General features: G+C 39.7%; 2 protein-coding genes across 6 annotated transcripts in view; one reads left to right on the top strand and one right to left on the bottom strand.

The window, feature by feature from the left end:
• Positions 1-14149, top strand: part of BBS9 (Bardet-Biedl syndrome 9) — a 301889-nt gene that overhangs the window by 61501 nt on the left and 226239 nt on the right. For all 5 annotated transcript variants that reach the window (XM_016160080.2, XM_016160100.2, XM_016160068.2 and 2 more), the window contains one exon: positions 9501-9675. In XM_016160080.2, coding sequence (XP_016015566.2) covers positions 9501-9675 — 175 coding nt within the window. The remainder of the gene's footprint in view (positions 1-9500; positions 9676-14149) is intronic.
• On the bottom strand, positions 2120-3019 carry LOC118610791 (etoposide-induced protein 2.4 homolog). The gene is given in 3 exon segments (XM_036231049.1): positions 2120-2151; positions 2154-2653; positions 2655-3019. Coding segments are annotated over 3 exon segments (861 nt in total). The 5' UTR covers positions 2984-3019.

Consider the following 14149-nt stretch of genomic DNA (forward strand, 5'->3'; position numbering starts at 1 on the left):
CTACTTTCTACTTGTTTGTATTGTCTTTGTAGAAAGTGTTGGTGATGATAGTCTCTGTTTTTTAAAAAAATTCCTAATCAGGCAGTTCACAAGGTTGACAACCCTGTGATGTTTCCTAAGAGTTTCTGAAACTTTATAGATCGGTGAAATTTAAGAGCCTGGGAATCACTTCTTTGCAAGTACTTTAGCAAATAAAGACAGGAGTTTCTGAATAGAACCATTTCCACTTCCTGGGCACCTTTCGTCTTAACTTTCCCCTAACTACCCTTTTATACCTAAGGAGTGAGATTTAATGACTAAATTATCTGATATCCAAAATATAGGTAAGTGTAGGTGCTAGGGAAAGTTGGTTTGATTTTTTTTTTTTTTCTTAAACATGAAAAATTTGGGATTAAGATTGACAAACACTCCTACCACGTTTCGGGTACTAAACTGTGTAGTTCACATGTTCCCTTCTTCAATCTTCATAGCAACCCAATGAGGTATAGAGTTTGCGATAAGGTTTATTTTGCATAGGAAGAAACTGGCTGAATGAAATTAAACAAAGTTTCCAAAGTCACATATCCAAGTTGTATCAGAGCCAGATTCAGAATTTTATCATTTTGTCTTTATGATTCAAAATCATTGCTCTTTCCACTATATAATAGTACTTTAATCTACATTTGATACTTTTCCCATATTTGCTCAATTTGCTCTTTTATGATATACCATTCTGTTCTGGGAACAGGGTTCAGCCAGAGCGTATCTTATCAGTACCCCTTTGGGGGTACTTTTCCTGCTGGTAATAATCCCTTGGTTCATATTAGCCAGGAAAAGACTTTCTATCCAAGTCTCTAATAATTAATAAAGCTTTAAGGTTTATATTGCATATGTGTTTGAAGTGAGAGTTTTGTACAGTACTGATGGATGTAAAGATCATTCTACTCCTTTGGGCTTCCAGTTTATTCTTTGTGGTTGAGTGATTTCCCCACTCATTTATTATTTTTCTGAGGAAAGTAAATTTAAAATAGGCAGAGAATAATCTTGAACAACCCAGTAGTTCACACACACACACCTAAGTTTTGAAAGATTTTCAGTTCTTTTATTTTTTTTGGGGGGGGGGGCGGTGAGGGGTTGGGAAACCAGCTCACATTTAATTGTGATATTTTAAAATTGTGCAAGTGTTTGACATCTGCCCCTCCCCCATTTTGGTCTCTTTAAAATGACAGAAAAACACCAACCAATCACAGTTTTAGTGGGTTTAACAAATTTACCCCTTCGGTTCCTATTTGTGGCACCTAATAGAAACACCAGACAGACCCGACAGTGGCCGATAGTAAATTTCAGACCTCCAGAGTTTAAAAGTTCAGGTTCTCTGAGCATTCTGTGTTGCAGAGGCACTTGTCCAAAGTCGGTCCTTCCCCATAGTTGGGGAACTTTGAATGTACCAGTGAGAAAAGCTTCTTCCCCCTCAAGGGGAAGAAAAGTCACTCCTCAAAACCCAGAAGATCTGGCTGTGAGATCTTTCCTCCTGTCCCATCTCTTTAGGCTTGGGGTTTTTTTTTTGTTTTTGTTTTTTGTTTTTTTGTTTTTTGTTTTTTGTTTGCAGTGGAGCAAGAGAGAACAAAATGTAATCTGAGTTAAAGAAACAAGATGGTGATGGCTACAAAGGGAGTCACCAGGAGCAACTAAGATACTTACTCCTTGATCTCCCACATCAGTACATGTGCTTCAAGAAAAGCAGTCAAAACACCAGGTCTCCCAAACGCAACAGCTAGAATTACAAAACCCATTTATCCCAGGGTGGCAGAAGGCAGGATGGGGAGGTGGGGAGCGTTAATGGCATAGGGAGAAGAAGTTTTCAAAGCAGTCCAGGCACAGGGCTAGCAAATGATAGAGAAAAGCCGCAGAAAAACCTGTGGTCCTTTCTAATCGTGGGTGTTAAAAATCCACGTATTGGAGTCAGGAAGATTGTTCTGTATGTTCACCAGAGATACAACTTCAGTTCCTCAGAGAGAAGGGAACATGCAGAGGGCCTTCGGCAGAGTGGGTCCCGCCGTCCCTGGTGGGGGAGGTGAACGAGCAAAGAGTTGCACAGCCTCCTCCCAGGCCCACCTGGCCCCTCCGAACGGCAGGTGACCTAGGGGCCGGCAGCAGCCTTCAGTTCGGCAGAGACAGGTGGGCCGGAGGGAACTTCTCTGCAGAGGTTGAGCTACTCAGGGCAGACTGCAGGTAGACCATCTCGTGGAAGAGTCTGGTGCTTAAGAAAAACACCAAGGAGAAGAGATGATCATGAATAAAGGAAAGAAGATAAGAGGAGAGGCAGCCACCCGTGCGGGAAGAGGACCGCATCGCCGTGAGGAAAGGCAAGGGCGAACCGCATGCGAAGTAGGAAGGCCAGCCCCTTTCTAGGTTTGACAACCGCTGGTGCATTTCAGTGCCTTTAATGAACCCCAGCAGGAGACTGACCGGCTGGCCAACAAGACGGATGGGAGAGAGACTCACACATGTCCTCTGGATAAGGAAAAGAGCCTGTAGCAGAAGGTCGAAGAGCATGTCAGCAGTGATTTTACCGATAACAGGGAACAGATGAGGCTTCTTCCCTGTCGCCTCGAATGCTAGACCAGCTATGTCTTGAAACCAAACAGCAGTCAGCACTTCGCTAAGCACAAATGGGTACAACCCAGAGAGCCCTGAAACTTGACGTGAGGGAGAATTCCAGCAACGACCGGACATCTCCATGTCGTGTGTCCAGTGACGGACCGCCAATAATGTGGGCAGCGGCTGAGTGAAGCACAGGAGTGAACGCGCGATAGAACAAGAGGAGACTGAACCGGAGCAGAGCGCGGCCCCGGAAAGGTCTGCCCCGGGCTCTCCCCCGGGACGGCACTGGCCCTTCGCCGCTGCTTCGAGCATCTGGCTTTGAGATGGTGCAGATTCCCCTGGTGGAGTCTTCGATTCCCCTGGCAAAGTCCCGGAGAAAGGTTTTAACACTGTCACCCATCTCTCCACCACCCAAACTACCAGCTACACAGACGAGAGAGAAGCATCTCAGAATCTTGCATCGGGAAGGCCCTGGCGGCTCTGCCGCGGGGCTGCCCTTGGGGCGCTCCTCGGGCCAAGGGCCCCGGAGCTCTTACCATCTTAACAATCCCACGCTTCGGCACACAGGATGACTTTCTGATTGCGTGTGCTTCTTCTCACATTACCTTTTTCTTTTTTTGCTTGGGAGGACTTTCCCCCCTCAATTAATTTTTTTTTTATATATATAATTTGATCTGTAGGGAATAGTCATGATCCAGTGACATCATTTAGTCACTGTTCATCGAATGCTTTCCAGGCTCGCAGGCAGTGTGAAGTGTGTTTACCGCATTTTATCAGAGCGGTAGCATGTGATCTCGCACAGCTGCTTCGCAGACGAGGAAACCGATAGAGCTCTCAGGACCAAAATGAGAACGCGCCGGACCTGGGCTCGCGCGCGGCTCCGCCGTCGGCGCTGAGAAGCACGCCTGCCCTCCTCGCCAGCGGCCTCCCCCGAGCTCACCGATCTCTCTCCTTCCCAGACACCGGCCTCTCCTCGCCCACGGCCCTGCGCGCGGCGCGCCCTCTGCTCCTGCTTCTCCGATTGTCCGGCACACTCTTTTTCGATGTGTAAGACTCGTGTTCTATTTCCGTTCTCGATTCTTCCAGGCACCGTTCATCGTGCTCCCACAGCCTTTTAGACGATTTTAACGTGCCTCCGTTCTTCCATTGTTGTATTTGTTTAACTCCCAGATCCACTGAAATTTCTGAGCGTGGCGACTGTCTCTGCTAGCACGTGCTAGGTGTACAGTGAATGCTCTTTGACTTTGCTGGATGAATTTGAGTTCCAGAGGATGTTATCAATCCTTTCATGATCATTACATCTGCAAAGTAATTCACCTAGTATTTTGTGGAGGCAAGTGATAATGTAATGTTTAGGGCCTTCTTTTAAACTCTAACTTTGCATTCATACTGAATTTATCACATATAATGCTAATTTAATGAATGGTTGTAATTTCTTTGTAATAACTTTGTTCACAGTTTAGGGGAGAAAATTAGATAAAAACCTTGGCGGAACACACACTAGAGGTCTTTGTGAGGCTGTTAAAGTTCCTACGAAAATGACACACATTAAAATGTCAAAAGGCAAGTTCATAGGAAGAGTTAGTACGTAGACCCAATTTTTAATTTCTTGAGTCTTTCATTAGTCTCATGATATTTATTGGGGTAACACTTGAATAATAGTTGGGAATTTGCAATTTTTCCTTGGTACATATTTAAAAATAGTAGTTATTTAGCTCAACACATGTATCGTATTTATTGATTTACTCTGTTTGCTTAGAGATTTAAATTTTAAATAACTAAGGTTGTAACCTTAGAATCTTCTTGAACATTATATCATTATCAGGTACTGATTACTTTTAGAATGCTCAAATAAAGTAGAATATGAGGGAGAAAGTAGTAAGAAAGAAACTAGCTATTTTTACCTAATAAATTGCCAATTATTAATTATTAAGTATAGCCAAATAGTAGCATGTATCTCAAAATGGTAGTTTTATTTGTATGACGATCCTGGTGAAAAAGTACAAAAATGAGTTTTAATGGCAAATTTACAATTCTGCAAGCTCTAGAAATCCATCTACCATTTGTTTTTGAGTAAGTGTTGAAATACTCCTCTGAACATTTTTATGTCCTTGCTCATAGCAAACATGTTATATCATTTTTGAGCTGGGTTTGCAATAAAGATTAATGAGAGTTAGTGTTTCAGCTTTTATGTAACAACAACAACAAAAAATTTTCCAAGCGCGTGTAAAACCAGCGGAAGTTCCACAGACTTTTGGACTCTTCTGCTCTTCTGCATCAGTCTCTTGATGTTTCCTGTCTGCCTTTCTGACTACCTATGCAGCTGTTTTTCATGTGTTTTTCAGACTTGGAGAAAGACCAAGTATTTTTGACAGCTGCTTGCTGAACTGCAATATATGCTTGGCCACAGGTCACGTTTGCATTTCTTCACTTATATTTTTACTCGATGTGTAAAAGAAATATGAGCATAGATTCCGAAAACACGTCGCATGCGGGGGAAAGGTAGTCTTGTCTTCTTTCATGTACGCCACTCCACTTACTCTGCCGCGTGATTCCGCAGGAAGAAGAAGACAGAGAGAAGGGGAGGAAGTAGTATTCAGTGGGGCCCTCGTTGCTATAGTAATGAATGAGGGAAAATGCTCTGGGTCAAGCATGGTAGAAAGAAATTCTGGGTAGGGACACACACACACACACACAGCTATACACCATATTAGTGAATAGACTATAATTTCGTAGAGAAAACTGTTAATCTAGCAGTCAGTTCAACATGTGATTGTTTACCAGTTTCTGCATCATATTAAAGCTTTGATTACATGATATTTTAACACCAGGAAATGAGGCACACTATTTAATAAATATTCATTTCATGAGGCTTCCATAATGGAACTTTCCTGCTTCCACCCCTCAGTCCCACAGGCACAATTTCTTTTTGCCTTTGAAAATGTACCGATTTTCCAAATCCTTTCAAAGTGATTTTGGTGGATCCTTTATCAGTTTGTTCCTAGATCTTGCAAATCATAATGGTTATTTTTTTCTCATTATGGTTGAGATCAGTGGGGTAAATATCCCGATTTTAAATTCTGATGGAATCTCCAAACTTCTGAACTATTTCAACTTTAAAAGATATTTTACTTTTCTGTGTATAGTTTAGGCATACTTTTTGAGGAAGCATCGTTAAGATATTGTCATCTTTTCAATCTCTTGCTTTTGTATTTCATGCCTTGTTGGTAAAATGACCCATTCAGTGGATCAAGTCTAACTACCTCTGGATGTTTTTAAAAATATGTTCCTTTTCTCTTCCAGAAATTTCCTCTGCTTTTACCTTTGACCCATTCTACTTGTCCTTCTCAGTCTAGGTAGGATGCATCTTACTTCTATCACGAAGCCTTTCCCAGGAATTTAATTGTAATTAACCTCTTTGGTTTTCTTTAGTACTTAGTCTGTTTTACATCATTTAGATTGTCTATGTTAACGGATGTTATTTTAAAAAATGGATCCAGTGTGATATAATGGAGCCCCCCAGGAAATGTGCATGATGTGATGGAGCCAGATAGATTCTGATTTGAGTACTGACTTTGTTATTTCCTAACTTTGGCATTAGACAAATTATTAAAGCTTTGCAGGTTTAGTCTTCTCATGCGTAAAATGGGATAATTGTCCATTTTTTAGAGTTATACAAGATTAGAGCTAATACGCTGGGTAAATGTTTAGGGCAAAGGTAGGAATATAACAGGTGCTCGGTCAATGGCAGTAGTAGTCATTATTGCTGCTGTTCTGTATTTCTTACAGCTCCTAATATAATGCCGAACATACGGTAAGGTATCTTTTGAGTATGGTTCATGGCCAGGTCATTTAAATAGCTCCTGAAATCTCATCGCTTTTATGAAGGCTTCCTGTTGGCTCTGCTCTTTCAGAACTACAAAACTTTCATGACTTTTTTGGACTGTTCTTTCTGTTACCATTATCTGTAAGAGGAGCCTCTGGAATGTATTTGGAGGTAGCTTCCAAAACAGTGATTTGATGGATTTATTTATTTATTTTTGAGTAATGGTTTGGATTGATCCCTACATTTTTCTAAATGTCAGCAGCCAGGATTGTAATAAATAAAGCATTTTTTTTTTTTTTACTTCAAATGCAATATGTTAGATACACAGAATAAAATCTCAGCCAATCGAGCTGGAGATGAATAAATTATTTCGCCTAGCTTACTTCAGCTTAACAGACATTTATTAGCACATCTCCTACATACCAGGTACTTTATAGTTCTAGGATTTACAGAGATGAATAAGATTTGGTTTCTGCCTTTGAGTTTAGTCTGGGATGAGTGAGAGATACAAAACCTGATCATTTCTATCGACAATAAGCTATAGTATGGAGGTAAGGATGGGGATCTGTAAGCTCTCTGATGGAGGGTGGTTGAGGGGGAAAGAGAAGACTTTTGGGAAGACATGAACCTGGCCTGTGCCTGTGTGGTTTTTAGAGGTCAAATGGGATGGTCATTTGATTCAGGGAGAGAGACTCAACTCAAAGTGGCTTCATTATCTATGGGAATCCATTGCTTGCAAAGTTCACCGGTAGATTTATCTTCAAGTAAGGCTTGATGCAGTGACTCAAACAGTGTCTTCCATGACCCTGTCTTAACTGTGCCCTTGCAAAAGCCAGATGGCCTCTGTGATTCCCTACCGTGTCCTCCTCATACATTTCTTCCCAAGGAGGAAGGGAAAGTTTTTCTATAGTTCCAGCTCAATCTAAGGATTTGATTTCTCTCATTGGCTGTAAGTTATACCTGTCTCCAAACCAATCATTGTGACTAGTGGGATAATAATCGGTTTACAAATGACACGGCCTGCCCTCAAGCTTAGAATAAAGTTAGTCTCATTCATACGTCATGGCTAAATATGAGCAGAATGGGGAATGGATGACCAGGAGGCAGTCAGTGAACGTTTACTAGATTAGGGCAAGAAAAGTAAAGTGTTCTGGGGAAAGGTAATAATATAAGCAAAAACACAGAAGAATGCACCATCATAACGTGTATGGGAAACAGCAAGCAATTAAACATTAACACAACACGTAGTACGAGACTTAGGAAATCATTATAAAATAATAATGTGAGTGTGTATTTGCCACCTGTTGGATCCAGTTTCCATGCGTTACTTCATTTAATTCTCACAATAACTAAGGTAGGTACCCCATTTTGTAAAGAACTTGAGCCTAATCTCACAGCTGATATTTGGTGGACTTGGACTCAAACCCAGATTATCTGACTGTAGAGGCAGCCCACATGGACATTTCAGTGTATTTAGAACTCTCCTCTATATTGCTAGAGTTTTAGGAGATAATACCTCATATGCTAAGGAGCCAAGTTTCCTCTGGGGCTCAAGTTTTCTTTAAACTCTAGCTTTTTGTCATACTGTGCCAAAGCACTGGTTTTCGAGTTTTCGCATGCATCAGATAGGCTCTAGAGCTTCTTAAAACCTAGACTTTCTGGGTCCTAACACCAGAGTTTCGGATTCAGTCGATCTAGAGTGGGACCCTTGAATTTGCATCTCTAAGAAGTTTAACTCAACCTGAAGCTGCAGGTCTGGGAACCACACTCTGAGGACCACTTTTTTGATGTTTTTGGGAAACTGAAGATTTGTGGTTCAACAATATTCAACATATTGAAATGAACTCAATTTTTATTGGTACTTCTGCTTGCAAGTACACATGCTCTGACCTCACCTTCTTTAATAATACAGATGTAAAGAGTATATTTGGTTACAGTAATATTCTTCCCCAAAGGCCAACGTCATTGCATAAGTGTTTCAGTGATTAGATTTCTTCTGTCTCTCTGATTCTTGACTTATTCAGATTAAATTTATTGCTCTCCTTCTAGGTTCCACCTAATTCACTAATGCTCAGTCCCTCCTTTATTGTTTAAGTGCAATTGTATACAGAAGGCATATCTTTAAACACTATATTGTATTGTATACATTTTTATTATTGGCTTTATTTAATGATTCATGAATCAGGCAACATTCCGTCTAGCAGATAGAAAGGAGCTACTAAATTTCAAAATTTAAGTATACTGTATTGGCATGATGTCCAAGGTTAAATGGAACAGTTACTCTAGGACTTACTATATATGGTAAGTATGGATAAGAGGTGACAAATTAACTAAGAGGATTGACCTTTTGTTTATTCCCTTAATTTTCTGTACCATAGTTCTTCCCTACCTAATATACTAATCACAATAACAAAATATGAGGAGTTACAGCTACTAGATCTTTCTCAGGTTAGGAATACTATACTATTTCATAGAAATAAATAATCATTATTATCACCTCAGTATGTTATAAGAGCTGTAAATTTCATAGTACTCGTAGACTGACAGTAGAAGACACCTCAACATCAGTCTATAGTTTAAGACAATCAATGATAAGTATTTATTTATTTTTTACTCTCAACAGTGCTTAACACTGCCATTTTTAATAAACTAGTGCCTGATACATGTCTATGAATTGGGTCTGCTGTGTTTGACTGATACCTAAGTCAATTTGGAAGTGCGAGGCTGACATGTTACGAAGAGGAGGAGCAGCCTTGTGCAGAACAGTTGTTATAATTCTGATTTTGGAAAAGACGATATCTGGCAAAGAATCATGATTGTTCTCAGATTATCTTGAATTAAAAACTTCAGCATGAGTAAATGAAAATGAATGTATTTAAAATTATAGACATCTTCTGAATCATTTAAAAATCGTGAAATGTATATATGGTGATAGACAATAATCTAATAGCATCATCAATTTGTAATTTAAAGTTTAAACAGCTCATTTTGTTCCTGGGTGGTGGATAATGTGTGTGGTGGATAATGATAAATTAACACCATTATATTTAGTAAAAGTGCAGGTCACCCAATTTCTCTAATTCTTCTTTAGGTCGAGATTTAATTTGCATTCAGTCTATGGATGGGATGCTGATGGTGTTCGAGCAGGAAAGCTATGCTTTTGGGAGATTTCTCCCTGGTTCTCTTTTACCTGGCCCTCTCGCTTACAGTTCCCGGACAGATTCCTTCATTACTGTCTCTTCCTGCCGACAAGTGGAAAGTTACAAGTAAGTCTGGATGTTAAATCTTTGAAACCATGATTTTTTTATGCGTATGTTGCTAATCAGTTCTTTTCTGCACAGAGCTTGAATATTACAAATGAAAAGAGCCTGGTTTCTTTGATAAAATGCAATCATGGTGACTTAGTGTTATCATTCACATAATGTAAACTGTTCGAAAGGCAGTCTAGTGCAGAGATGGAGAGGAGGGGTTCGGGAGAGCCGGACCTGGATCGGAATCATGATTTTGCTGCTCACAGCTGTTTGATGGTCAGTGTCCTTGTCCTGGCTGTAAAGGGATAATAATGGCTACTTTGACAAGCTTTTTACAAGGATTAAATGTATGTCAACTTGCCACCCCATAGAAAATGCTCAATAATCATTGGGACTGTTCCATGAATTATAAATACTAAAGCACAACGTGTGTGGAAAAAGCCACATACAAAGATGCATATATGGAGTTATTTTATAATAAAAAAAGAATGTGAAGAATACTGGAGAAATGCAAGTGTTGTTATGAATGTTTATAAAAGAATAATTCCTATTTTCAGTAAAGTATGAAAGTGACCCTTTGAAAACAGTTTATACTTTTTGCTAGAGAGAAATCCTTATTGATTTTGGTGAACTGTGTTTGAGAGACACCTTTTTCTCCTCTACTAGCTACATTTCAATGAAAATTAAGGTTTTGAGTTTTTGGAGGGTGTTATTTTGTTGGAAGGGAGAATGGAGAAAAGAAAGTAGAGATCTATGCTGGGAAAAGAAACAGACTTGGAGCCTTACGGTATCTTCAGTAACAGTAATGTCGTTATCTCACCGATGGCAACATTCAGAACTTTAAACGTCTAAGTGACACTTCATTATAGCTTTTCAGTATTATTTTTGGCCACACGATTTTTCCCAAGGCAGGAAGAAAATATAAATTCATCAGGCAGCAGCCGTAAATTTTTGTCTTCAAGTTTCAATATGTGTATATAGCAAGTTAATGCAGTTTCCCCTTTGTAAGTGGCAGTCTACCTTTCGTGAATTATTGTCAGGGCATCTAGGATTCAAAACTCTGAAAACAAGCAAATGTTTGTGACTAAGCAGAAGGTAGCTGATGGAGGTAGTGTATCGTTATGTCACATTCTTTCTATAACTCTCGTGGCTCTTGTCCAGAGATGAATGAATTGTAGCATTGCTACTGATAATAAATAAAGCATATTTATCTTGAGAGGTTGAGAAAAGAATCTCTATAATACGCTGAAGCCTGCCGAAACTTAAGCAATATTAAGGAGAGAGATCTGAGTTTCAGCTTTCCATCCAGTTCTGTGCCTCAGCTCCTGCCTAGCGGTGATACTGGCTCTGTGACTTACTCTTTGAAACATGTGCATAGGAATTAATTTGGTAATAACCGTGTGAGCGATTGGATGAGGAAGCAGTGTGTAGGTTTCCTTAATGTGTAAATTTAATCCTATAGAAGCTCACACTGTTTAAACTGAGGTAAATCAACATACCAATCCATTAAATTCATCTCCATCTAGATCTAAAAATTATACTCTCTATCCATATGCGGATCTTTTATAGTCATAAAAATGCATGGGATATGTGATTTTTGTGAAATGATGACAATCAAGAGGGTTTATAACGTTAAATAGTATGTTGTATTTACATATGCTTTCAAGTTTAACAGATTAAATTAAATGATAATCACTGGTATAATTTAGGATGGGAGAAAGCGTGAAAACTTAAGTTCTTTTGAGGCTTCATTACCTATATTTATAATCAGTTAATAGAATGTAATCGGTTTGTATGAAAGACTTTTAAGTAAAATTTATTTTTGTTTTTGGTATTCATATGTAATTACTTTAAAGCAGTCTCAATTATGTTCAGATCTGAACTAGGGAAGACTGTGAGTCTCAGACTTTAGTGTGCATAAGAATCACCTAGGAAGCCTGTTATAAAATACACATTCACACACAATAGAATATACAGATGTCAAATTATAACATACACCTGAAAATTATATAATCGTATTAACCAATGTTACTCCAATAAACTTAATAAAAGAATAAAATACTATATAAATCTCTCACACACACAAAATACACATTTGCAGATTCCCGTTTCCCTACAACCCTAGACTTTGATTTAGCAGGTTTTGGGAAAAGACCCAGAAGTTGTCACTGCAGACGCACACTCCGGGTAGGATTCTAAGTCAGGAACACATGTCGAGTGTTGTTTTTCTTTTGAAGTGAGATAATATTTGCCTTCTTTTGGCGATGGTGGTGAGGCCTGGTGGCTTGGGTACCACCACTCTCTTGGCCATATTTATTCAAACTTTGAACCATTATTTTTGTTTAATTACCGCCCCCCTCCCCCCCGCTTCCATCTCGGACCTACGGATGTTGCCGTCTCCCCTTGAGAACTGGATCTCTGAAGTGGGGCATCTCCCCCCACATGCCCACGGTGCACACCCAGGGCCTGGCACACCCGGGGTATGGGCCGTGGCTTTGCTGGGGCTCGAACCCAGGACCTTCTGCGTGTGAAGCAGACGTGCTAACCACTACTTTATAGAACCACCCCTGGACCATTTTTTATTCTTTTTTTTCCTTTCTTCACTCGTCAGAGTTAGTAAATCGTGACCTTTTTACCTTTCCTTGTCTTAGTCAGCCCTCGCTTGCTCTCCATCCCCACTGGCATTCAAGCCTTTATCTTCTCACTTGGATTTCTGATTTTCTCACCTCTAGACTTTAAGGTCCTTCTTATATCTACCTTTTTAAAATACTTCTTTAAGCCAGAATTTTTGTTTCCCATTAGTAAACCTTATATTGACATTCAGTGCTTTTTATACTTTAGTCTCATTTTACCTCTATTGTTTTGACTTTCAGATTTGGAAGGGACTTTCAAAGTTAACTGCTTCAACTATCCACCTTTTTTTCACCTCTTAGATATATAATTGCCTAAAACACTGATTTTTGTCCAATGTCATATATTGACTTTTGGTAACGTGCTGAGATGTTCTAAAGTATGTCTTGCGTTATCAGGTTCCTGAGAGCAGAATCTGTATTAAATACCTACTCACTGATGGAATAATTCAGTTCATTTGTTTAATCATTCGGAAAACATATTTTAAGAGGCTTCTGTGTGTCACACACTGTGCAGAACACTGGCAGTGCAAACTCAGTAAGACCCGCGTCTTGTCCTCAGGCACTGTGTAGGCAAGCGGGAGAGGTAGCACATCAGTCAGCTGTTTCCATTCCTTGTGACACAGGCTGTCGCAGAGCTGTGCGCAGGACATTGAGGAGGCCTAGAGGTGAGACCTTTAAATAAGAGTTGAATGCAGGGAGGCTCCCTGAAGAGGTATTTGCTCTGCGTTTCCCCTGCACCCCTGCAAACGGCTTCTAGTGCATAGCTAAGTGGATAATAGGCTTTACGTCAGTATTTTAAAATGCGTTTGTTGAACTTAGTTGACAGTATTTATTCTTCACCAGTCTTAGGCTCTTGCCAATTTGAAATATATGGTGTTCTCCACATATACCCAGGGCTTTGCTCTCTCGTTTTGTTCATGCTGTACTCTGAGATGCTCTTCCTTCCTTTTCTGCGTATGAAAATCATGTGTGGAAGCCTCAGAGCTCCTCTTCAGTCTTGCCCTGACCTGGCTGCAATAACAGCTCCTCCTTCTCAATTTATGGAGTAGTTTTCCCTGCTTTCCACAAGCACTATTTATGCTTTCATCGACGTTATATATTTGCTTGTTTTTTTTTCTTGACTGAGCTAAATCCTCCTTGATGGCAGGACTTTTGTATCCCTGAAATGCCTAGCATTGTACCTAGCTGAAATTAGATGTTTAACATGAACTTGAAAGAGTGAAGAGTTTGTAAAGGAAGTTTCTACTTTGTTAATGGCTTCTTTCAATGGAAATGGTTCTGGCATAACCAAGAATGTTTTAACTATAATTGAAATGAACATAGTGATACTCTCTTTCCAGAGCTTCCATTTCTAGTAGAGTTCCCCGAGTTAAATATCAAGATTCCAAAATCCCCTGGTACTCTTTGAAGTTAACCACAGTGTTTCATGTGGAAATAAACAGTTTTGGAGGGTTTACTTTTGTGCTCTGATTCCTCAATTCATATTTTAGCTACTTGCTGCTGTTTTTACGATGTGATGCAGATGAGAACTAAATTACACGGTTGAGTCTGTTATTGCTGCTCCACAGGACCTATTAAGCAGTTTTGGTTACTGGGTCAAACAGCACCGTTGTTCACCTTGACTTGCTGTATTTGTGGTTGGCACCTTTCAGTTCAGAGAAACGCATATGGCGCTCTTTCATGAAACTTGTTACATCGGGCCTGATTATTCTTTAGCAGTCTCTGCAAGGGAATCTTATTCCTTAGCTTTTATCACTGAACATTTGAATGGTAAGCAAAAAAAAATCCAAGTTTTTTTCTTTATTTTAGAATTTCCAAGTCTGTTTAGAATCATTTGGTTTTGGAAATAGATTTCC

The sequence above is a fragment of the Rousettus aegyptiacus genome, unplaced genomic scaffold (genome assembly GCF_014176215.1).
Source record: "Rousettus aegyptiacus isolate mRouAeg1 unplaced genomic scaffold, mRouAeg1.p scaffold_m13_p_13, whole genome shotgun sequence".
NCBI classification, from domain to species: domain Eukaryota; kingdom Metazoa; phylum Chordata; class Mammalia; order Chiroptera; family Pteropodidae; genus Rousettus; species Rousettus aegyptiacus.